This window comes from Taudactylus pleione, unplaced genomic scaffold, assembly GCF_031769625.1.
Source record: "Taudactylus pleione unplaced genomic scaffold, aTauple2 ptg000556l, whole genome shotgun sequence".
Classification (NCBI taxonomy): Eukaryota; Metazoa; Chordata; class Amphibia; order Anura; family Myobatrachidae; genus Taudactylus; species Taudactylus pleione.
This window is the reverse complement of record NW_028284958.1, coordinates 25444965-25471193: the sequence shown is the minus strand read 5'-3', so window position 1 is coordinate 25471193 and position 26229 is coordinate 25444965. Positions and strand designations below refer to the sequence as shown.

The window sequence follows — 26229 nt, the reverse complement described above, 5'->3', positions numbered from 1 at the left end:
AATCTATTTCGCTACTTTTTAGGTTTGTACATTTTCATCCCCTCTCTGTCATTTTTGGGGGTGTTCCTTTTTTTTACACAGTTATGCTTTGGGGGGCTGTCCCAAGGGTGCTGAGTGGTTTCCCCACCTTTGCACCCCAAATCCGCAATTCTGCACTTTTTTCAGCCTACTTTCAAAGGAAAAATCTTTTCCGCCTATTACATTGCACTGACATTCCGCGTACGGTAAAAGTCTTTGCTACTGAATACTGTGTAAAGTTTCCACCTGGCGAAATGTCGCCATTCGTGATACTTTTCCACGGATTCAGACTTTGAGTCTACTTGAATATGGGCCATAGTCCTATTATAATGTGGGAGACAAAAAGGTTTTGCATTCCAAGCATTGGTCTCTACAGCCCGGACAGTCCAGTAACAGAACTTGGCAGGGGCATCACTCTGAATTTACTGTACAGTGTTGTCAGTGCCGCAGTGGTAGACAGCAGAGGGTCAGTGTCTCCTGAACCTGAATTTGGGCTGTCTGGGAATAAATGATATATTTAGCATCCACACAGTGGTGTATTTAGCTCAAAATACTCTTTGATCATAAACCATTTTAACTACTTCAGCCTATTCCTACCCGCAGCTAATCCGACCACCCATGTAGCAACAATTTGCCTTTCAAACCCACTGGGATTATTTGTGTCATTGGTGACAACTTTGTCACCTCAGCTCCTGCCTGGTGCCGCTGAAGCAAATTCCAGGATAGAATATCAGCACAGAATAGACCAGTGGTCACAGAGCAAAGAAACATGGATAATGATGCTCAAAAACAAAACTACATTTACTCAGCTCTATTATGATAAGACACATTAACTGGAGAATAAACTAAAAAAGTCCAAAACACCTGAAGGGTTTACAAAAAGACACAGCTTTATTACCGTTCTATTATAGGCTACCATGATTTACAGATCTTGTGTGCTTTTTGCATTATAGAGCGTGAATCAGCCTCATAGGCATATAACTATGAATTCATATTGATGGGCAATTGGGCATAGCATGTGAGTGCCCTACAAATAACTTTCATTGTCATGGTATTCATGTGGTCAACATCCCGGCTCCAATTCTAAACATTTAATCTTCAATTCCACAAATGTCAGCATCCCAGATAATAACCAACACGTTTCACACCTTGAGGGTAAATTTTGTTGACAGTCCTCGGACAAACCTTTGAAGTTATTAATCAGTCAAATCCGTACTGGTGTAAAAGTGTGAGTGCAGCTTGGAGTATTCACCTTAGTTTGTGTTAAATCAGGTCATCATTATTAAAACATTTTAAACAAGTGATACACAAACAGTGCAAATCCATATAGGTCTGTATCACTAGTTTAAAAACTTGCAATGAAAGTGGGATTGGAGGACATATCAAAACATGTGACAGTAGGTGAATATCACCATCAAGCAGGGTAATAAGAAATATAAACATACACTTGGTGTAAGCAACAAAGACACCAAGTTGGAGATCTCAGGAGTCCTATATTCCCTGGGGTAGGAGGGTATTCAAGGCTGAAGTGTAGCCTCTCTCATTTCCAATGGAAAGTACTGTGATTCGGCTTAAAAACATTGGTCCAAGTTACTTGGCAAATCGATAGAACATAACCTGGATTCAGCCACATGTGGCCTTGATATCTTTTTTTTTTTATTTGGAGATGTAAAATACTTTTAAATCAATGTACGGAACACACACTTGATTGGTCTTCCCTCAGCTGTGAAACACAAAACCAAACCTATGAAGGCCAGAAAATGTCATGACAGCTTTTGAAAGTTTATTAAAGCCCTTAAACCAGCCAGTACATTGCAAACTGGTTCTTAGCTCTCATTGAGGTTAGTAAATGTCTATATATTCACTTCCTGTACTATAATTGGGACAGATTAAATAGTGTGTCAAGATGAAAAGCTTTGGTAAAGTGCATTAATGCTACTTAAAGAATAGCAGCAGTTGTTTTCTAAACAGTATAAACAAAAATGAAAAGAAAAAAAATATACATAATAAAAACCCTTTCATAATCAAATTTAGAAAGGAGAATACAGTTTAGGTCAATACCCTCAAAGCAACTGGTGCTAGGATATCGCATTGGACCTTAGGGAAGGATGCATAAAATACACACAGCAAAATAGTGTAAAACAATTTATAAAGCCTGCCAGGAATAAAACATTGGGTCGGCAGGCAGCGTAACAGCTTGAGTCCTTCACACAGACGGGATGTCACTAAACGGTGTTCTGTGTTTTATGTACATATATTACACACAAGTGTGGAGTGATGCAGAGGAACAGAGACTAGCATCAGCTTTTAAAGGCTGCTTAAGGTTTTCTGCGCCTGAGAGGAAAGAAAACACAAAAGTATTAAATCACAGCTTCTAGGGGCAATGAGGAAAACAGGCTATGCCACAAGGATAACAAATGTCATTCATCTCACGGTGTAAAAAGGTCTACAAGGTTTATTGCTGCCCCAATTCAGTGCCTGTAAAGTACAGAGGTGCACAAGGAAGATCTGCACGAGGGCAGTTATGAGAAAGCACTGCCTGCTGGAGGGCTGCATAACACACTTACACATAGCCAAGTGCTGTAACCCAGTGTCAGATAGCATGGGTGAGAAACACTGACCACTACCACACTTCCCACGTCTGTGACCTCTCGAGAATGGTAAAAGCACCAACAAATTTCCTAGAGCCCATGTTTGCTTTCCAGGCCTTAAACCTCTGCACCAGATCCATTTCCCCTTCCAACTAAACAATATATACATGCCTGTTATGTGTACAATGCATGGAGAACTGTGGGAGATCACATATCACAGAGATCACTAACATTCCCCTTTGCTGTATAGCACTGCAAGCTTCATATAAGCAACTGAAGGCTAAACTCAACTCAAGCCTATGAACCGGATAAAAGATGTATGCTTACTTGGAAGAAACTGACCCTTACAGTTATGGGACACATTAAACTTATTAAAATGAAAAATTCAACCCAAATAATAGTATCTTCTACAGCATTCTCCAGTATATATCCCCAATTAAGTTTTCAGGGATCGAGAACATTAGATGATCTTTTATAATGGGGAGACTGCTTGAGTGGCCTTAAAAACTCTATATAGATTTAAGGCTTCTAATGGTTTAGGCCTCCCCACTCTCCATTTGTGCTATATGGCTTCTCAATTGGCCCACCTATCAGGATGGGCCTCTGATGGGAATCACACTCGGATTGGTTTGTATAGCAGAGAGGGTGGGGCCACCTCTTTTTCCTTTGCAATTTCTACTGCTTCTAGTTTCCCTACTTTACTTATGCTGGGCATACACAGCCAGATAAAATGTCTGTCAGACCGACAGACATTTTATCTGGCCGGCTGCCAGCCGCAGATGTCGCCGGCATACACTGAGAGAAATCTCACAGTGTATAGCCCGACATCCGCGCTCCGTCCCCGGGGGAGGAGACATTTCCCTGTTCCTTCCGTAGGAAGGAACACAGGAAAATGTCTGTCTGTCGGCCGCGCTGGGCATACACTGCCCGATGCGGCCGATGGTTACCGGGTAAATATTGCATCGGACGGGCATGCTGGACAATCCAGCATGCCCAACCGAGCAATATTTAACCCTCGGTCGCCCGCACACATGCTACAATTATCGGGGCGATCCGCCGATATCAGGCGGATCGCCCCGATAATTGTAGCATGTATGGCCAACATTAGTCAGACTGTATAAGTCTGGCGTTTTGCCCACACTTCATTTGAAAGGTCTGATTAAGACGAATAATCTCCATTATGGTTTAATAACTCGTACCCTGAACTATTAAACTCTCCTCAAATAATATTTGGATTGTGAAAGGGGTTTCCTCATTTACTTTTTTTCCCCTGACAGTCTCTCTCTCTTTTTTTCTTACAACCGACTAGATATATATATGGTGGATATTTATTATGTTTCACTAGGTCTGACAAATTTTCCATTTTACCACTTACAAATGTTAAGTCTATTATTCAACCATGTACATAGCCAAGATCCATGTATATGTCCTGTATTTTTTTATGCCATTCTACAATGACGTAATCTGTTTTGTGCTTTATTTCAAATTCCATAAAAATGACCTGATTTAGCACTGTGATATTGTCTCTGGGATAAAATGAAATTAGTCAGGAAGAAGAAAATAAGGATGTAATAGTGACATACTTCGGAATAGCATGATGTTGGTAACTAGGCCCCAAGTTGGATCCAGGTCTCATTTCCACAGCAACAGAACACTGTAAATGCAAAGGCAAGAAGGAGAATAGTCAGCACCTGCAAATAACCTGTAACAAAACGCTTGGCAGGAAACCACCCTTCATTTGTGCTTATGGGTTTGATACCACTGTTTGACCCAAGTTCCAGCTTTGGCCGCATTCAATTAAACACAAAAAGGTCAGAAACTTTTTGCTGCATTCGCCTGTCTGAGACACGAATTTGCAGCATGCGCGTCCCCATGAGTCACCCTATTCAGTTGCAGAACAGGCGAAAACGCAGATAGGTGAATGCATAACAGGTGGAAAGTACTGAACAGATTTGGGGTACAGACTGATTACCCCAATAAGACAACACTGGAAATCATTACAGATGTGTACTATTAGTCCTAATAAAAGTACTTTGTGCCCTTAATTTGCATTAAATGCTTTCTAGAAGCATATTTCTAGAAGTGGTGAAAAATTATAAAAATTGTGGAAAATAGCCCTGTCAAATGTGGGGTACTTGAAAAAGGGTGCTAGCATATTTGTGTTTCTAAAGTGTACTTTTAAAAACATGTGAAAAATCCACCTTCTGCAAGCACCTGCAATCCTAAAATCCTGCCTCATCCATACAGCCCCCCAAGAAACCCATTTCGCTACTTTTTATCCTTGTCCCCCCACTTTGTTTCAGTGTATTGAGTTTCCCCTTAGGCGAATTGGTCCTAGAATTGAATTTGGAGATAAGACACAAACAGGCAAAACTTTTTCGCCGATTTAGGCTTTTCGCGTCTAATTGAATATGGCCCTTTGTATATGAATTTTTTGTTATATTTAATATGCAAAAGGTTGTGGTGATAAATATTCTACTTTGTTTTATCAGTGACTTTGGTGTCAAAAATCATTACTGTGTATACATGGAATCTCCAAGCCCTGAAGGTAGCATGCTATAGAGCTAGTCTGCAAGCATCATACTTACCCTGGTTTCAACATCTGTCCATTCTGATTGTGTGGTCTCGGCCTGTGGAGGCTGATTAGATCCTGAGGATCTACGTTTGCGGCTATAAAAATAAAATGAAAATGTATTTCCTTATTTGTTTCACTAACATGTGCAAGTTTGGCCTTTGTGGTTGAGAGAGACCACAACTTACCTACTACCTGGGGGGGATTCTTGCCGCAGTGTTTCAATGTCCGTGAACTGAACAGACTGACCACCACCTCGAGTCCGGAACACGTCACCCTAGAAATGCGATGAATCCGTATTTACCCAGATATTAGGAGACTTAATTGAAATACACCACATGTGCTCACCGACAATGTGACAATCAGGAGTAGCGGGCAGTAAAGGATTCTCTTCTATTAATTTTGACTAATGCAGCAAAATGTTAAATATTTATAGGTATGGCAAGACATGTACACAGGACTGGCATAATTGTACAGGAAACATCAAAGCTAACAAGAAGCTTTAGGATCTATTAGAAAATCCTGCCCTGTGTCTAACAGTGAAGGGTAAATGCCCACGGTCCGCCTCCCCCCCAAACATGGGCTCTGTTACCTTAATAAGCTTAGTCTCAATCTCCCCATCCGAGGCCAGCTGCTGGTGTGTCAGCATGTACTTGTCACACTTTGCCAGCGCCTTTTCACTGGCAACCACTACTTTGATGGCGTTGGGGACCTGAGGCTGCATGACGGTGTCAGTCTCCACATTACCAGGCGGCTTATGGTCTACCCATCTCTCCGCCCCTGCCGAGCGAGAGCGACGGTGCCTGGCATGCACCGGGGGAACAGTCTGAGCAGGACCAGAAATCAAATCAAGACAAACAAGAATCAGTGACCAAATTACTCAGTGTGCAGACAGTAGCAGTCAATAGGCCTGGTATATTCATTAGGAGTCTCAGATCCTCATCTGTACCTAGGGAATATAACTAATCCTTTAGGGCATTTAATGAAGGGACATAAAATCAGCACTCATGTGGTGGCATGCTGTTGATACACTGAACATAGAGGCCTTAAATGCCTAAATCTTAGTAGATTTAGGAATCCCACAGTACAAGTGATTTTTAATGAGCACAAAACCCCTGCAAGCTGCAATCATCTGTACCAGTCATCTAAGCATGGTGGAAACTCATTTTGTGGGAGGAAGAGATATTTATAATAATGCAATCTAACGCACTAGAAATTAGCAGCACAGAAATACTGGTCATTTGTGTAACCGCAGACTAGTGAACATGTCGCAATATCATGAATTACTGTTTCAGCCCAAAAACGTCTGCCTCCTCAGTGTTGGGTGACTGGTGTTTCCTAAAGGATTCCTCCCTCCTCCTCTAATATAGGTCCTTTAAGAATCTAAGGTTACCAGGCCTATTGAGCAGCACTGTCAAACTAGCATTTATAGTAACAGAATTGGCATGCAGCATTTCATTCATTGAAGTAAAGCAAGACTGCGGCTCTTATGCAGCTCTGCATTTAAAAAGCTCTACAGCCCAATTCCTGCAACTTAAAGCCAGTCACAAAGCAAAGCAACATGCACAATGCAGAAGCTTTAACACAGTCTCCTCCCTGTATACAGGTACGTAGATGACAAGGAAGTTCTAGTGGGAACTGAATGGTAAAGTAGAAATTTCCAGCCTATCAACACTAACAGCTCACGAGATTACATATACATATATATATATATATATATATATATATATATATATATATATATATGTCCCACAAACATAATTGCTGAAAGTTCTGAAGAGCAGTTATAGTTGCACGACCACAAGGCGGAAAGTAGCACTTTTACTGCAAACAGTGTTCACAATCTAAGTGCAAGTCAATGGGATTGCAGACACCTCGCAGAATGCAAAGTGGTTACAGAATACCCTAAAATCACTGTTACACCTGTCGCACCAGTCATTGGCAGTGCAGTATACTAGAGCCCTCTACAGGTCGCACCAGTCATTGGCAGTGCAGTGTGTACTAGAGCCCTCTACAGGTCGCACCAGTCATTGGCAGTGCAGTGTACTAGAGCCCTCTACAGGTCGCACCAGTCATTGGCAGTGCAGTGTACTAGAGCCCTCTACAGGTCGCACCAGTCATTGGCAGTGCAGTGTACTAGAGCCCTCTACAGGTCGCACCAGTCATTGGCAGTGCAGTGTACTAGAGCCCTCTACAGGTCGCACCAGTCATTGGCAGTGCAGTGTGTACTAGAGCCCTCTACAGGTCGCACCAGTCATTGGCAGTGCAGTGTGTACTAGAGCCCTCTACAGGTCGCACCAGTCATTGGCAGTGCAGTGTACTAGAGCCCTCTGCAGGTCGCACTAGTCATCAGCAGTGCAGTGTACTAGAGCCCTCTGCAGGTCGCACTAGTCATCAGCAGTGCAGTGTACTAGAACCCTCTGCAGGAGCGGAAACTATCTACAGCTCACTAAACTACATAGCAATTAAGACAAACAGACCTACAGTAGTGCAGCAAACACGCCCAGTCACACCACTGCGCAAAACATATTGGGCTCAAGTGATAACATGATACAATGTGGACAAAAAGTGCCAAAACCTAGAAAAGCCATTAAGGTTGGTCTGTCATTTCCAAGGAGAGATACAAAAATTAAACAGATTTGTCAGGTGTCACAACATGCTATCAAATGGTCACCATATGGCAAGCTTGAAAAGAGGTGGTATATAATATAAACTACTAATTAACGGACTGGAGATGAAATGGATTTATGAACAGCAAGCAAATCTATGTAAAGGATGACTTGTACTGGATAAAATCATAAGTGGTTTGACTGTACTGACAACTATAGACACTTACAATTTGGTATTTTATCCATGGACACCCAATTCCTTTCCAGGACTACTGTTCCGATATACTGACTGCAATTTCACAAATCCATTTCTTTACAGCAACAAAGCAAACCTTGATGACTGCTGCTTCTTGTGATGTTGTCACAGGATAAGACCGGTTACATCACGTTTAGTTACTGCTATGTAGCAGGAATATAAAGATTGAGCACATGAAAGCAGCGTTGCAGCCATCACAGATGTCTGTTTTAAAAAGCAAATGCGCCTCTACTGACCAGCAAGCATTTGTCACTGTTCCAGAGGCACTGACTCACTAACCCTGAGACGCTGAACCTCTTCTAGCTCTGTCTGGAAGTTGGATTCGTGATAACCTGGCCTGTTCTCTGCTGTATTACACTTCCTAGCTGCCTCAGGCTCCCACCGCTTGCGGTGAGGGCCCATCCTGCTCTCTGGGTTGCGCTGTGGTGTTTTCTGCTCCCAGTGTGACACGCAGGAGGCCACGGATATGCTGCTGCAGGAGTTTGAACGCCTGTGCAGTTGAAGCGCAGTATGGGTGGGAACGCTCTGGGGCGTCTGGGAAACAGGGTTACCAGGGAGCTATAGAAACCAAAAAACAGAACAAACATCTGAATGCGAAAAAGAAAGACTTGCAAGACTAAAAATCCAGCATGAAAATGTAATGACCAGCTGAAGGAGTCTGAGCCTCTGTAGTTACACTGCAGTTTCGGGATATTTTGGGCAGTGCTGAATGCACTACTCACCTCTGCAGATACAGAATAGTTCTTGTACCTATAAAAGGACACTGTAGCAGCGAGTCACTGTCTGATCTGATAAAGGTCATGGACTGTATTCAACATGGTACGCTACACAATAACGCTCGGTGTGTGTGTGTGTGTGTGTGTGTGTTAACAACTGTTGTTCCATAGAAGAGAAACAAATATGAAATCAGTAGAACCAGATGTTCAAAATGTTGATTGGCAGAGAAACCCAGTGTCCCACACAAACAGCCAGACATAAGGTGACAATTCCCCCCTCCACATGCTAAAGTCTCCCAAATAAGGGGCATGCTCATAACTCCTTCACCACCCAACACCTTGTAAACACCATGTGACACATACAGGTACAGGAGAAGGAGAGATTGATCTGATGGGAACCTTCGGCTCCCGGTCCTTTTCTCTAGATGGCCTCTGTGGCCTCTCGCCTTTGGTCTCTGTTACAATTGCTTTGAGCTGTTTCAGCTTCTCATCTTTCACCCACAGCTTGTTCTGCATCTCTATCTGTTTGGCAGCCACGCGCCTCTCCTGTAAGGGGCAAATAGGGAAACTTAGAACATTTTCAGGATAGTTTCGTCTGGAACCATTTTCCTAAGGTCCCTTTTTATATCTCAGGCATTAATGTCAGCAGCAAAGTATTCTATTTCGTACAGTTAAATGAAGACAAGTTACTGGGTCACCTGCCCTGTGTATAGGCACTTACACACTCTTTCTCCCACTTCATTGCGTTCTCATTCACCGCTCCCTGCAGCCGTGCCTCCAGCCGCCTTTTGTCCGATAGCTGCCGCTGCAGTTTTTGATTCTGGTTCTCCAGGTCATGCTGCAAGGTACGCTTTTCCTCCTCATAAATAGTCGTCGTCTTCTCCAAGATATCAATCTATAACGGTGGAAGCAAATGGACAATTTCAGAACTCCTTTGGAAGCAAGCTGATGAGTGAAAGGTTGCTGGTGATTGGATAGTCACCTTGTACTCTAGAGTTTTGATCTTCTTCTCCATCCGCTCGATTTCAGATTTCTGAGACATTATTGTTCTCTCCTTCTCAGTCATCTTCCCCTGGGCAATGGTCTCTTTGGCGTTTACTAAGCCATTAAGGTCTTGCAGCATGGCTCTGAATGTGGCAGCTGGGAAAACAGGGTCACGTTAGATGTGTTTATATTCAATTGCAAAGAAAATGGCAGACCAGTGAGAAGACTGATTTGGGTGGTGGGGGGGGTGGTACATTTTTATTTTTTTAAAGATAGACATTTGTAAACATAACAAATGTAGCAGTTGAGGTGATCCTGTTGGGTTACAACCTCCAGCAAAAAGAGATACTGGTGTTCATTTTGTCCAAACTAGCTGGGACAACGTATATTAGTTTATATAGCATCTCAACACAATTTATATAATAGACGACTTTGAATGTTTTTTCTTATCAGACCAGTTTCCATGATCTAGAGTGAAGCAAAATGATACTTCTCCACTGTACTTAGATGGGTGGTTGGTGTCTCTTAATTACCAGTTATTCAGGAGACCAGAAAAGAATGCTAGTATAGGGAGAACATGCTGGATAGATTGGAGCAGGAGGCTTCTAAGTGAGCAGAGACTATACAGCCATGAGCTATCAATATGTATCAAGAGTAAATATTAAACATTTAGTATAGGTATTTGAGATTCACTGGATAGTGCCAGATAATTGATTTCTCTCCAGCTGCTGTGGAACTACAGATCACAGTTTTAGCATGCCATTATATCAGTAACAGTGGCAGGGCATGCGTAGTTCCACAGCAGCTGGAGGGTAAAGGTTGAAGACCTCTGGTTTAAGAGAAGAATGCATCTTAGGAGGAAGGTCAGCGTTTCATACTTTGTAGTGTTAAGAACAAGAAACCACATCAGGAAGCCGCCAGGCTAGTCAGAACAAGGCAGAATAAGGTCATGAGATACCATGTAAGGAAAGGTCCTGAACAAACTTGGGAGCTCCGTCATCTCAGCCAGGGGTTTCATTGTGAAAGACAAATTAGATGGACAACCTTATATGATAATCGGCCCACATTCAATTTGAGTCGCACCCGCGATACTTTTCCGCACGCAAAACAGGCGATATAGGCGAAAAAGTATCGTTCGCCTCCCTGAGTATTCAATTTGAAAGGACGCGAAAATGGGACCCTGCGAAACTGAAACGGGCGGAAAGTCCTGTCAGATTTTGGGGAATCAGTCTGACACCCCCCAAAAGATGCACTGACATGGGGGTTCACTTTGGATACCCCCCGATTTGCTGAAGGTATTTGGGGTTTTTAAATGGTCTCAATAGGTGCAGTTTTGCGTCTTTACATAAGGGGTGAAGAACAGCATTTAGAAGTTTTTTTTGTGAAAATAACCAGTCTCAGCAAATTTGGGGTACCTGAAAGAGGGGGTAGCATATTTACAAAGTTGCTAAAGTAAAAGTTAAGTTTTTTGGGGTCTTGTAAAGTTTTTTTTGTTTTTTTTTTTACACAGTTTACCTTTTGGGGACTGTCTTAAGCCTGCACGGGGGTTCCCGCAACGTTGCACCCCCAAACTCCAATACTGCAAATTTTTCCGTCTGCAATTCACAGGCGAAAGTTTTTAGCCTATTACATTGCATTGACTTTCCACCTGGGCAGAAAGTCTTTGAAATTGAATACAGCGATTCTTTTCTGCCTGGCGAAATTACGTCTCGCTCTAAATTGTATCCACCTGCACTTCTGGCATTACTATCAACTACGCAGACCTAAAGTCTGGTAGGAATAGTGCTAATACACGGACCTTACAGAAGGAGAGGTCTGCAGGGGGGACCTGGTTCCATACCGCCACGGAGACCAGCGTTAAGCCCATTAGAAAATTGCTGCCGGAGAGAGCAGAGGAGGCAGAAACGGAGGAGCGCTGTCCCAGCCCACCAGACCGCAGAGAAAAGGCGCTGAGAGCAGTGGGGGAGGAGCCGGCTGTGCTACAGGGAAGGTGCCCTCCCCTGGCCTGCCATTAACCCCCGGGACGCTGTAGCATTCTGAAAAACTCCAGCCTGACATTCCTGGTGGTCTAGTGGCAGCACAGGCTTAGTGCCCGGCTCCACGCTCTGCCATCCCCAGGGAGTCCCCGACCCAGAGGCTAAACCCACCGCAGACGCCTGCTGCTTACCTGTGTCCCCGTCGATTCCGGCCACAGTCCAGAAATCGGACCCCCCAGAATCCCGCCGAAATCCCCGGATCAATACAGGCATCTCGGCGCCGGCAGAGCGGAAGCACGGACGCCTGCTGGACTGTCCGAGCTGACCGCTCTTGAAGAAACTGAAGGTGCCTTGGCCTGGGGGCGGGGTATAGGAGAGGGTCCCCGATGCATCCTGGGATGACAAGTTTAACTGTGGGGTGCCCGATGTCTCCGCCATCGCCTGTATCCCAAGGTCTCCTGTGGAGCCCTATGGACCCAGAGGTAGAAATAACAGGAGATATGGTAAGAACTTACCTTTGTTATCTCCGTTTCTACGAAGTCCTTAGGGTCCACAGGGATACCTTGGGGTATAGGGCTTGGCTCCAGCCATGGGCACCACAGAGTTAAAGATGTCCTTCCCAGGATGCATCGGGCCCCCTCCTATACCCCGCCCCCAGGCCAAGGCACCATAGGCCGGGAGAGAGGAAAAAGGAAGAAGAAAGTCTGGAACACACAAGATTCACATTCTCATAGAAAAGGGAGACAGAAACTGGTGACCAGAACACCACCCTACGGAAGCACAGGGCGTCAGGGCGGGCGCCCTGTGGAACCTAAGGACTTCGTAGAAACGGAGATAGCGAAGGCAAGTTCTTACCATATCTCCTGTTTTCTACCTCAGGGTCCTTAGAGATCCACAGGGATACATTGGGGATGTCCCAAAGCAGTATCATTCAAGGGAGGGGCCGCTCCTGTACCGAGAGGAGAATCCGCCGCCCGAAGGAAGCATCCTGAGAAGCAAAATGTGTCAAAGGCGTAATGCTTGACGAAAGTATGGACAGAGGACCACGTGGCCACCTTACAAAGCTGAAGAGCTGAGGCGCCACGTCGAGCTGCCCACGAAGGTCCCACAGATCTTGTAGAATGAGCTTTCACAGAGGGTGGCACTGGAAGTCCTTCATGAGTGTATGCCTCAGATCGCCATGCAGATCCAGCGTGCCAAAGTCTGTTTATTGGCAGGCCAACCCCTCTTATGAAATCCATATAGGACAAACAAAGAGTCCGATTTTCTCAAAGAACTGGTACGGTCCACGTAAATCCGCAGAGCCCGTACCACATCCAAAGCCGCCTCACCAGCTGAGAGATCAGATGAATTAAAGGTTGGGACCACAATTTCCTTGTTAATGTGGAAACTAGACACCACTTTAGGAAGGAATTCAGGACGGGTACGAAGTACCGCCCTATCCGAATGAAAAATTAGAAAAGGGGACGACACGAAAGAGCCCCCAAATCCGACACCCTTCTGGCTGAAGCAATAGCCAAAAGGAACACTTTTTGCCATAAGCCATTTCAGATCCACCGAACCCAAAGGTTCAAATGGAGGATCCTGTAGCGCCTTCAGGACCACAGCCAGATCCCATGGAGCTACCGGATGGACATAGGGAGGCTGGATGCGAAGGACACCCTGCATAAAGGTACGGATATCAGGCCGCGTAGCAATCCTTCGTTGAAACAAAACAGACAGGGCAGAAACATGCACCTTCAGTGAAGCAAGGCGTAGACCTAAATCCAAGCCTGCCTGAAGGAAAGCCAACACTCTCGATATTCTAAACTCGTGAGGATCGTACGCTTTAGGGCGACACCACTCAAAATAGGTATGCCACACCCTGTGGTAAATTCTATCTGAAGCCGGCTTACGAGCATGTAACATGGTATTTACCACCGCTCTAGAGAAACCCTTGGACCTCAAAAGGGAAGTCTCAAGAGCCACGCCGTCAAAGATAGCCGACTCAGGTCCGGGTAGAGACAAGGACCCTGAGACAATAGGTCCGGCCTCTGAGGTAACAGCCAAGGAGTGTCGATGGATAGACACTGGAGATCCGAGTACCAACTCCTTCTGGGCCACCAGCAGGATCTTGCCTCCTTCCTGCCTGAACTTTCGAATTACTCGAGGCAGCAGGGAGAACGGAGGAAACAGGTACGCGAATTGGAAGTTCCATCGTGCCGACAGAGCGTTCCCCCAGGAGAGCTCCTGCGTCTCTTGTTCGGGATCCGTACGCCCATATCTTGCGGTTGTGTCTGGAGGCCATGAGGTCTATTTCGGGAAGACCCCACTTGTCCACCAGGAGTTGGAACACCTCCTGGTGAAGAGACCATTCCCCCGGGTGTACATCGTGGCGGCTGAGGAAGTCCGCCTCCCAGTTGAGCACACCCGGAATGAAGATGGCCGAAATGGCCGGCAGATTGCCTTCTGACCAAGTCAGAATACGGGACACCTCCCTTAGAGCCGCTTGGCTTCGAGTTCCTCCCTGACGATTTAGGTAAGCCACAGTGGTGGCGTTGTCTGACTGAACCTGCACAGGTTTCCCCAGCAGGAACGGTCTTGCATGCTGCAGCGCCCTGAACACTGCTCGAATTTCCAATATATTGATTGGCAGGTCCGATTCCTCTGACGTCCACCTGCCCTGGAAGACGTGTGGGCCTGTCACAGCGCCCCAGCCCCGAAGGCAGGCATCCAATGTTAGAAGGACCCAATCCGAAATCCAAAACGGACGTCCCCTGCTGAGATGAGACTTTTGTAACCACCACGTCAAAGACAGGCGCACTTCCGGAGTGAGCCTGATCATCTGTGTCTTTATTCGACGGAGATTTCTGTCCCATCTGGACAGGATCAACATTTGTAGAGGCCTGGAATGGAACTGGGCATACTACACCATGTCGAACGTTGACACCATGGACCCCAGTAACTTCATCGCTGAGAGAAGAGACACTAGGCGACTGCTTAGAACATTGCTTATCTTGGACTGCAACAGGACTCTCTTTTCCTCCGTCAAGATCATCCTCTGTTGCTGAGAGTCCAACAATGCCCCGAGATGGACCATTCTCTGAGAAGGAATTAGAGAGGATTTCTTCCAGTCCCCTATCCAGCCGTGAGCCTGCAATACTGATATTGTCAGTTGTAGATGACTGCAAAGGACTTGTGGCGACCCTGCCAACAACAGAAGGTCGTCCAAGTAAGGTAACAGGCGAACTCCCTGCAACCGCAGGTGTGCTGTCATGACCGCCATTACTTTTGTGAACACCCGAGGAGCCGTGGAAAGGCCAAACGGTAGAGCCTGAAACTGGTAATGGAGGTCCGACACTGTAAATCTGAGGTAACGCTGATGAACCCTGGCAATGGGGATATGCAGGTAAGCATCCTGAATATCCAGGGACACCATAAAATCCCCAGGCTGCATAGCTAGAACGCAGAGTCTCCATTCGGAACCGAGTGACCCTTAAAAACTTGTTCAGGGACTTGAGGTTGAGTATAGGTCGGTATGATCCATTTGGCTTTTGAACCAGAAAAAGGTTGGAGTAATATCCGGTCCCTCTCAGGGATAACGGAACAGGTTCTATTACTCCCATCTGAAGCATAGAACGCACCGACTCTGAAGGACGTGCTGTTACAAAGAACTGATGATGAGGCCTTCTGCGGAAGGAGAGGGCATATCCCTGAGATACCACCTCCCTTACCCAAGTGTCTGTGGTGGTTTTGAACCAACACTGGGCGTATTGCAGAAGTCTGCCTCCCACCTTGGGATCCCCCAAGGGGAGGCCCAACCCGTCAGGCTGAGGGTTTGTCGTCCGGCTTGGCAGCTGGACGTCTGGTACTGCAAACTTGCTTCTTGGTCTTAGCGGTCTTTTTGGGACCTGAAGGACTCGGAAAAAAACTGAACCCTAGGTTTTCCCGGAGGGCGATAGGGCCGAAAGGACGGATTTTTAGACCCAGACGGAGTCGGGGCTGAAGGTAGACATGCCGATTTGGCAGCTGCCAACGTGTCCACTATTTTATCCAAAGCTGGTCCAAACAGGACCTGCCCATTGTAGGGTAAGCATTCCAAGCCTTTCTTGGATTCAGCGTAGGCCCTCCAAGAACATAACCACAAGGAGCGTCGAGCGGCCACAGCCGCCGCAGAAATCCTAGAAGTAAGCAGGCTCAAATCCAAAGCTGCTTCGTTAATATACGTAGCGGAATCCCGAAGGTTACCCACTAACACAACCTGTTCGCTGGTACCCTCAGAAGCAAATGATGCTTCCAAAGCGTCCGCCCACCTTTCCATAGCCTGAGCCACCCAGCAGACAGCCATAGCCGGTCTAGATGCTCCTCCAGCAAGGGAATAGATAGACTTTAGGCACACCTCCACTTTACGGTCTGTAGTATCCGTCAGGGAAGACATAGACGGCATTGGCAAAGTTGCGCTCTTTACTAAGCGCGTCACGTGAGAATCCACCTGAGGCGGAGACTACCATTTAGTGAAGTAATCTTCCGCAAAGGGATATGTACGAGCCAGACGCTTGTGAGGTTGAAATCTTTTTCCGGAGATTTCCAGGCCTCCTCCATGTGATCAACTAGCTGACCAGATAGAGGGAATACTGCTGCAGCTCCTTTAACCCCTTTAAAATAAACATGAGTAGGCGCTGCAGGTAAGTTGTCATCAGTAATTAACATGGCCGCACGGACTGCCCGTATGAAGCCTGGAATGTAAATACTAGACTTAGCCTCTGCCCCTACTTGAGGAGTGTCAGTGTCCGACAAATCTAGAATTATATGTGTACAATACAAGCTTGATTTATTTACAAGTCTTGGAGTGCCTCTGCATTTTTTGGGGGATATTGTTCATTGTGAGCAGAAGGCACCCAAGCAAGTGCAGAGAGAAGAAGAGAGATAGGAGAAGATAATTGCTGTTAGTAGGAGGTCAATGGCACTGCGTTTAGGATCTGAATTGTTAGTGATGTCAGAGCTCATCTAGCACACAGGCAAAGCATGAGAGGCTGTAAGGACTAAAGCAGAATAAGGGTCACAAAGTGAGGTCTTGAATTACAACCAACCATTTTTGTTGAATTCTTCAGCCATCATCTGGCGGATCCTGCGTCGTTTCTCCAGGGCATCAATAAGCCGTGGAAGAGTCTGATCATCGTTGGCATCCAGCAGCTCACAGGATGAGATGGGAGGGAAACTTTGAATAAGCACCTCCACTACTGACTGGTCATCAGGCTCTATGAGAAACAGAAGTAAGAAATTCAGAGGGAGGAGAAAATCAGACAGACAACAGTATCAAAAAGGTATCTCTGCACTTGCCTCCATTTACAGGACCGCCACGATCCTCAAGCCTACGAGTAAGCTCGTCTTTGAAGGCTTGGTTCCTGTAGCGGCGCCCAGGGGTGAGGCCACAGATTGGTTTGTCCACAGGTCGCGCAACTTCAACTTCCTGAGTCATCTCAGCAAACCGCATAACTTGCTGTAATACATAACATTTCCAGACACATTATAATGGAACCCCCTCCTGGGGACTTTACACAGAATATTGCCCTGACTACTCACCAGACTCTCCTCGTGATCATCAGCCTTGGGGTTCACACACACTATCATTCGAACTTTCCCTTCTCCATCAAAGTAGTTCTTGAAGAGGTGAGTTAATTTGGAGTCTCGGTAAGGCACCATCTGGGAAACAGACAAATTAGGACTACTAAAGGGGTTTTCCATACCAAAATTTGCAAATATTCTCCCTTGACCCTTACTTCAGCCTTATTAGAACTTTCACTATTTGTTTAGCTAATTACTGTAGAATTCTGCCTAGGAGATCATTTCTCAGCGTCAACAGCCCAAACAGGGATAGACTAGGGCATAGCAGGCACCCAGCAGGGAAAAACAGCATTGTCTTTGTGTTGCTTTCCTCCCTTTTACACCACTAACCATTACAGAGGATGGCCAGTAGAGGGCACCACAAATTAAGGAGCAGAACACTTAAATCAAAACAAATGATGAAGGTCCAATAGCAGAGATACTAAAGACGTCCTGGTGAGGAAAATGTGCTGAAGTAATATAGTGTATAAATACCTTTTAACTGACACAACATTGGAATAAATAAAAATATAGTTGGAATTAAGTAAGCAGTGACAGTGAGCTGCAACATAGTTGTATATAATGATGAGATTATATATATCATATTTATTTTATACACCCCTTACTACATAGCAATTCTGATTCATAGGAGCTCCTCACCTTATTGGTACCACACATCTGGTTCTCCCGTAGAATTTCTATACAGGTTCGTAAGGTCATCAGTGACTGGTTAATGTTCCCTGTAGTAAGTGACAATGTTCCATGACATAACGTAAGAGTAAAGCTGCATACACACACAACGATTTTTTTAATGAACGATTTGAGTAAACGATTTTTTCCCTTGAAAAAATTTACTAAAATCGTTTACTAAAGTTGTTCATTTACTAAATGTCATGAACGATTTTTATGAACTACAAACGATTTTTGCATATTCCCTTAATGAAAATCGTTGAGTTGACAAGTCTGACTGAACGACAAACTACAAACGTGAACGCGCATGAACGATAATCGTTCATCGTTTGACTGAGAAAGTGAACGATTTTTGCCATCAATTATCGTTAAACGATATCGTTTAACGATAATCATTAAAAAAATCGTTATGTGTATGCAGCTTAAGTGTTTGCTTCTTTTTTTTCCACATGTCCAATAAGTAATTCTCCAAAACTAAAAAGCAATGTAACTGTTCAGACCTTACCTGCTTCCCGTAGTCTGTTGCCTTCAGCCTTTGTGCGATTTGTTCTTTCACTTCCAGCCAAATCTACAAGGGAGAGCTGGCTCACGGTGATTTGCTCCTTCTCCTGCAAAAGCCACATTTAAAAAAGGACTGATGATTGGGTCACCAGCACTCTGTGGCGCATGCCCTGAGTGAGCAGAGGGGACCACATTCCTGCTAAAGTGTGATAAAACAGTTGGGGCCTATGAACATCTATTGGAAAGGTGTGGGGGTGGGGCGATGAAGGGGGTCACAACCGTGGAACTCTGGTGAAATATTTGTTAAAACTTTCTAAGCTTAATTACGTGTAAAAAAAAAAAAAATTGAGCTTTTGCAGTTTTTGAAAAATTAACCTGTTAACATAATGCCCCCAAGTTGTAGCATTGTGCAACACATTCACCATAGAGAACAGTTAGTATTATCCAAGTTAACACAAAAATGGCAGCTACCTGCAGGACATTATCCCCATCGGCATCAAGTGGGGCTTGGGCCAGTTTAATCATGAACACACTGTGGGATCGGCTGGACTCGCGGTTCAGCTGCGTGTTGGCGATTCTCCTCCTCTTCTGACCTGGAAAATAGATATGTAGTCCTTCCTCATTCACAACTTAGATCAAAAACAAGAGATATGGTAAGGACTTACCTTTGTTATCTCTGTTTCTACGAAGTCCATAGGGTCCACAGGGTGACCTTGGGGTATAGCTGGATCCTGGATCCTCGGGCACCACGGAGTTAAAGCTTTTAGCTGCTCCCAGGATGCACTTGGGTCCAACCTCCCCTATACCCCGCCCCCGAGCCACAGGCACCTCAGTTGGTAAGCAGCCCAGGCCGGAGGAGGAGACGAAACAGAGAGAAGGAAGACTGGAACACACAAGAACCATACTCACAGAAATGGGAGACGGAAAACCGGTGACCAGTCACAGAGCCCATATGAAGCCAGGTGCGTCAGGGCGGGTGCCCTGTGGACCCTATGGACTTCGTAGAAACAGATAACAAATGTAAGTTCTTACCATCTCTCTTGTTTTCTACTTCAGGGTCCATAGGGGTCCACAGGGTGACCTTGGGGATGTCCCAAAGCAGTCCAACTAAGGGCGGGGACGCTCCTGTGCGGATAGGAGAACCCGGCGCCCAAAGGATGCATCCTGAGAGGCAAAGGTGTCAAACGCATAGAACCTCAAAAAGGTCTGAATGGAAGACCAGGTGGCCGCCTTACAGAGCTGAACAGCAGAGGCGCCACGGCTAGCAGCCCAAGAAGGGCCCACGGACCGAGTGGAATAAGCCTTAACAGAGGCTGGAACAGGTAAACCCTCCTGCATATAAGCCTCAATAATAACAGAACGAAGCCAACGGGCTAGAGTCTGTTTGTTGGCAGGCCAACCCCTCTTGTGAAAACCAAAGAGGATAAACAAAGAATCCGACTTCCTCACAGAACTAGTCCGGTCCACATAAACCTGGAGTGCCCTTACAACGTCTAAGGAAGTCTCCCCAGCCGAAAGATCAGGTGACTGAAAGGCTGGTACAACAATTTCCTGATAAATGTGGAACCTGGAAACCACCTTAGGCAGGAAATCAGGACGAGTGCGAAGCACCGCTCTGTCCTGATGAAAAATCAGAAAAGGGGGACGACAAGAAAGCGCCCCCAAATCTGAAACCCTCCTGGCAGAAGCAATTGCCAAGAGGAAAACAGTTTTAAAAGTTAGCCACTTGAGCTCCACTGACTCCAAGGGCTCAAAAGGAGGACCCTGTAAGGCCCTAAGAACCACCGCCAAATCCCACAGGTGGCACAAAGGGAGGCTGGATTCTCAAAACACCCTGGAAAAAGGTGTGTACGTCCTGCATAACAGCGATCCTGCGCTGGAACCACACCGACAGAGCAGACACGTGTACCTTCAGCGAAGAAAGACGTAATCCTAAATCCAAACCCGACTGAAGGAAAGCCAGAATACGCGAAACCCGGAACACCTGGGGATCATAGTTTCTGGCCTCGCACCACTGAAAGTAAGTGTGCCACACTCTGTGATAGATCCTCGCGGAAGCAGGCTTGCGCGCCCTCAGCATGGTGGTAATAACGGAGCTAGAAAGCCCCGAGACCTCAGGACGGCTGTCTCAAGAGCCACGCCGTCAAAGATAGTCGACCCAGATCCGGTTGAAGACAGGGCCCCTGAGACAACAGGTCCCGCCGTTGAGGTAGGAGGTACGGAGTGTCGATGGACAGGCTCCGCAGATCGGAGTACCACGGCCTTCTGGGCCACCAGGATCAGTGTGCCTCCGTCCTGTTCGAACTTGCGTAGGACCCGAGGCAGCAGAGATATCGGAGGGAACAAGTAAGCCAGTTGAAACAGCCATTTCACCGACAGCGCGTCTATCAGACTTGCGCCTGCGTCCCTTGTCCTTGACCCGTACACAGGCAGCTTGTGATTGTGACGGGACGCCATCAGGTCCAGCTCTGGCAGCCCCCACTTGTCCACGAGTAGTTGGAATACCTCTGGATGAAGCGACCATTCCCCGGGATGCACATCGTAACGGCTGAGGAAGTCTGCCTCCCAATTGAGGACTCCTGGGATGAAAACTGCCGAGAGAGCTGTAAGATAGCGCTCCGCCCAAGCCAGGACGCGGGACACCTCCGACATCGCAGCTCGACTGAGAGTCCCTCCCTGGTGATTGATGTACGCCACCGTGGTGGCGTTGTCTGACTGCACCTGAACGGCCCTTCCGTGAAGAGCGGTGCCGGACGACTGCAGGGCTCTGTATACTGCCCGCAGTTCCAGGATGTTGATGGGAAGAAATCGCTTCCTCCGCCGACCAACGACCCTGAAGTGACAAGGAGCCTGTCACCGCCCCCCAACCCCGGAGACTGGCATCTGTCGTGAGCAGAACCCATTCCGGGATCCAAAAGGGGCGCCCCTCCAGGAGATGCGCTGTCTGCAGCCACCAGGCTAGGGACAGACGCACCTGGAATGGAACTGGGCAAACTCCACCATGTCGAATGCCGACGCCATGGACCCCAAAACTCTCATCGCTGAGTGCACCGACACTCTGCCACTGCTCAGACAACTGTGAATCCGCAGCTGTAAAGGAGGAGACCTTCTCTGGAGTCAGAAAAATCCGTTGCTGACGAGAGTCCAGCAGGGCCCCCAAATGAACCATCCGTTGTGATGGGATGAGGGAGGATTTCTTCCAGTTGATCAACCAGCCGTGCGCCTGTAGACAAGCGACCGTCAGGTGGAGATGCTGGATCAGTACCTCCGGGGAGCTTGCCAGCAAGAGGAGGTCGTCTAGATACGGTAGCAACCGTATCCCCTGGCTCCGAAGGTGAGCCGCCATGACCGCCATCACCTTGGTAAATACCCTTGGTGCCGTGGAGAGACCAAAGGGTAGAGCCCTGAATTGGTATCGGTTGTGGAGAATAGCAAACCGCAGAAACCGTTGGTGCGATGTTGCTATAGGCACATGGAGGTAGGCGTCCTGGATATCCAGGGAGACCATATAATCCCCCGGTTCCATCGCCAGTATGATGGAACGCAAAGTTTCCATCCTGAATTTGGGAACCCTGAGAAACCTGTTCAGGGACTTCAAATTGAGGATGGGGCGATGAGAGCCATTGGGTTTCTGCACCAGAAACAGCGTAGAGTAATACCCCATCCCACGTTGAGACTGTGGTACGGGTATAATGACCCCCGCCGTCAGCAAGGCCTCTATGGCTTCCTGAACCTGCAAGGCCTTGGTTTTGTCCTGAGAAGGACTTGTGCAAAAAAACTGGCAAGGCGGCCTGTGCCGAAAAGACAGGGCGTACCCCTGGGAGACCACTTCTCGCACCCAGGCATCCGTGGTGGTATTGTGCCAGCACTGGGCGAATTGAAGAAGTCGGCCTCCCACTCTGGGGTCCCCCAGAGGGAGGCCCGTCCCATCACGCAGAAGGCTTATCTTCTGGCTTGGAAGAAGGGCGCCTAGCACTCCAGGCTTGCTTCTTTGGCTTTGAGGCGGTCTTGGGTGCGGACTGCCTCGGGAAGGACTGACCCTTTGCCTTGCCCTGAACCCGAAAGGAACGAAACGCCGAGCTCCGGACCTTAGCAGGTGTAGTAGCTGAAGGGAGGAAGGCTGACTTGGATTTTGCCAGGGTATCTACTATTTTGTCCAGGTCCGGACCAAATAGTAATTCCCCATTAAAAGGTAAGGCCTCCAAGCCTTTCTTTGAAACCGCGTCTGCTCTCCAAGACCGCAACCACAAGGATCTACGAGCAGACACTGCTGCCGCCGAAACCCTAGAGGTCAACAGGCTAGCATCCAAAGATGCTTCTCCAATGTAGGAGGCGGCATCTCTCATCTGTCCTAACAACGCCCTCTGGACGTCCGGAGATTCATCCGTAAACGTGTCCTCCAAGGCGTTGGCCCACCCCTCAATGGCCTTGGCCACCCAGGAGATGGCCATGGACGGCCGGGCTACAGCCCCTGAGAGAGAATAAATAGACTTTAGACAAGTCTCCACCTTCCTGTCCGTAGGATCCTTCAGCGAGGATATAGACGGCAATGGCAAAGTAGCACTCCTGATGAGGCGTGTTACATGGGAATCGACTGCAGGCGGAGTTTCCCATTTCTTACAATGCGCTTCCGGGAATGGATAATTGGACGCCAAGCGTATCTGTGGCAGGAAACCCTTACTGGGCGTCTGCCAGGCCACCGCCATGTGATCAGTCAACTGATCAGACAAGGGGAACGCTGTAGAAGTAACCTTAGCTTTTTTAAAACTAGGATACCTTGACTTGGGAGCGGGTGCCTCATCCTCAATCAGAAGAATAGCCCGCACCGCCTTAACCAGAGCCCGCACATTGATGGAAGACTTAGTGTCTACCTCCTGGACTGAGGCATCTGAGGCTGAGTCATCCTGCACCTCACCATCATCCGAGGACCCCTCAGAATCCGAAAGATGCGCAGCCTGTGCCATGACTGAGCGTTTAGACGCCCTGGAGGGCACGTCACTGCGCAACATCGACTGAAAAGCCGAAGATGCTGCCGCCAAATCTTGGACAGTGTGGGAAAGCGCATCCACCCAGGGTGGAGGAGCTGTCACAGGAGCCTGAAACGGCACCACAGCCGGCTGTGCCACAGGGGTGGACTGAATATACATTGGCAACCCCGCATAGGGACCAACAGGCTGAGACCCCGGGGGAGTCTGCAATAATTGTGGGACACCCGGGGAATGGGGGATGGCAGGCTGGGGCAACGCCCTAGTAGGGGCGGCAGTTGGGACCGACAGACGGTCCGCGATGGACACCAGCACCTGGGAAAACATCGCCCATGGTGGCTCCTGCAACATGGGAGGTTTAGACGTACCAGGGACCGCCTGGCACCGTCCGCACAGGCCGTCCTGTGACAAATCCTCCCTATCCACTCCTGCAGAACAGCGCCTGCAGGAGAACAATGCCGGAGCCCCGGAGTGCTCAATCTCCTCCTCAGACATGACTTAGGAAGAAAACGTGCGCCCTCACCAGTGTGCTGAACAACAGCTCACAATATGGCACCGTGTAGCACACAACTGTATGTGACGGACCTCACAAATACGTGATCTATATAGATGGTCAGTAGAAACACCCTTCCTCCGCACACCTGTAGGGCTTGTAGGAGAAGGAAAGGGATAGGTACAGGCTGACAGTAAGTAGAAAAAAGACACAGACAGGCAGCACTAGCAAAAGTCACATACCATGCAGGAAGATATACTCACTGCACCTTTCCACTACAATCAACCTCCCAGATTCAGTGTCTGGGAGGGCTATAGTGCTGTGTACACTGTCCTTGTCGGGGGAGAGGTACACAGGGGGACCGGTCCGCGTGCTCCCTGAGAGTATCCACGCTGCCAGTAAGAAAATGGCCGCTGGAGACCTCAGAGGAGGAGTGGCCCGAGTAGCTGCAGCTCAGCGACGCCAGACTCCGAGCTGAAAGGCGCGCTGAGCTGAGGGGAGGAGCCGCTGACAGGGAAGGCTTCCTCCCCTGGCTAGCATATTTAACCCCCAAGGTTGCGGCATCCCGCTTGCCGCTTAATTACCCTGGTGGTCTAGTGGTCTGGCGGGGTATGCCTCCGATGGAGGGGGGGCCCGCCGCCACCGCTAGCGCCCCCGGTCTGTCCCCTAGACCGGGGGCATGGGACTGCATATAAAAACGCATTACCCGCGCACCGCCGCTAATCAGCGGTGCGCGGCTTACCTGATCTCCCCGGCGTCTTCCGGCAGCAGTCTCGGGGGAAGCCAGAGTCCCGCTAGTACAGACTCTGGCTTCCCCCGCCGCGATCCCCAGTTCAGTGCTGGCGTCGCGGCGCCAGCAGGGAGAAGGAGCGGCAGCGTGGGCGTCTTACAGACAGCCCAGCGCTGCCGTTCTGGAAAAAGAACTAATGTAAAAATAAATTTAACCTAGTTAAATAAAAAGCTTTAGGGGGCTGCTCCTGCAGCCCCCCCCCGCAGGGTGACCCGACTCCGGCCGGGCACCATCTTAAACTGAGGTGCCTGTGGCTCGGGGTATAGGGGAGGTTGGACCCAAGTGCATCCTGGGAGCAGCTAAAAGCTTTAACTCTGTGGTGCCCGAGGATCCAGCTATACCCCAAGGTCACCCTATGGACCCTGAAGTAGAAATAAAGCATTAAATGCTAACTTTGCCAACAAATAGGCTGTACATGTAAATCAGGTGTTCAAGGCAGAAGTGGCCTTCTTATGACCATCACTTTAAATCATGGACATTCTAATGAAGCACTAAATATTGTTAAGTCTGGAAGGAACAAACTCTTGTAGCAGGTTAGAGTTGCCGCAGCTCTATTTGATATATCCACCTTGCAAGCCGCCTCCCCCCCCTAATATTTGATTCTAAATACTCAACCAAAACCAGTCCCCATTAAGATAAGTAGCAACTCATTGAGACATCGACCCTAGTTTCCTACAAACAATGAGACTTTTGGTAAAACTTACCTTTAAGTGTTTCTTCGAAGTCCATAGGGTCCACAGGGAGACCTTGGGGCGTAGGTGGTGGTTGAGGACCGGGCATCATGCAGTTAAAGCTTCAGCTCCCAGGTTGCATCGGTCCTTCCCCCTATACCCCACCCTCGAGCCAGAGGCATCTCAGTTCGTGACATAAGCCTCAGAAATAGCCAAACGAAGCCATCTAGCCAAAGTTTGTTTGTTGGCTGGCCATACCCTCTTGTGAAATCCAGAGAGGGCGAATAAGTACCTCTGTCATCGCTGCTCGACTGCGAGTGCCCCCTTGATAGTTGATGTACGCCACCATGGTGACGTTGTCGGACTGAACATGGCTTTTCCCTGAAGAACGTGACTTGACAACTGGAAGGCCCTGTACACGGCCCGAAGTTCCAGAATATTGATCGGGAGAATTGCTTCTTCCACTGTCCAACGGCCCGGAAGTGAGAGCATGCGCCCGGCATACATTCAGTGACCACAGCGCTTGGGGGCTGCCCGGCATGTTCGTAAGTGCCGGGCACGCCCCCTTTTCGGCCGCGCGCAGAAGTTTCCTAGCTCCGGTGTCCTGCCTGCTGCCGGACCTAGAGTGCACACTAGAGGACGTACCCCTGAGAGACCACTTCTCGTACCCAAACATCCGCGGTGGTGTTGCACCTGCACTGGGCGAATTGAAGTAGTCTGCCTCCCACTCCGGGATCCCCCAGAGGAAGGCCCGTCCCAACAGGCGGAAGTTTTATCCTCCGGCTTGGAAGTAG

The 26229-nt window shown here is 47.8% G+C and overlaps 1 protein-coding gene across 4 annotated transcripts in view; it reads right to left on the bottom strand.

The window, feature by feature from the left end:
* Positions 1–892: 892 nt before the first annotated feature.
* KIF23 (kinesin family member 23) overlaps positions 893–26229 on the bottom strand; it is a 39973-nt gene continuing 14636 nt past the window's right edge. Inside the window, exons 9-23 of one of the 4 annotated variants that reach the window (XM_088452797.1) lie at positions 18968–19089; positions 18501–18603; positions 17966–18045; positions 17285–17404; positions 17042–17201; positions 16792–16959; positions 9745–9902; positions 9484–9657; positions 9126–9308; positions 8326–8604; positions 5774–6007; positions 5370–5458; positions 5198–5279; positions 4193–4263; positions 893–2352 (exon numbers count right to left, since the gene is read on the bottom strand). In XM_088452797.1, coding sequence (XP_088308923.1) covers positions 2337–2352; positions 4193–4263; positions 5198–5279; positions 5370–5458; positions 5774–6007; positions 8326–8604; positions 9126–9308; positions 9484–9657; positions 9745–9902; positions 16792–16959; positions 17042–17201; positions 17285–17404; positions 17966–18045; positions 18501–18603; positions 18968–19089 — 2039 coding nt within the window. In that variant the 3' untranslated portion in view covers positions 893–2336. The remainder of the gene's footprint in view (positions 2353–4192; positions 4264–5197; positions 5280–5369; positions 5459–5773; positions 6008–8325; positions 8605–9125; positions 9309–9483; positions 9658–9744; positions 9903–16791; positions 16960–17041; positions 17202–17284; positions 17405–17965; positions 18046–18500; positions 18604–18967; positions 19090–26229) is intronic. The other 3 variants (XM_088452798.1, XM_088452799.1, XM_088452801.1) reach the window with 3 other exon arrangements.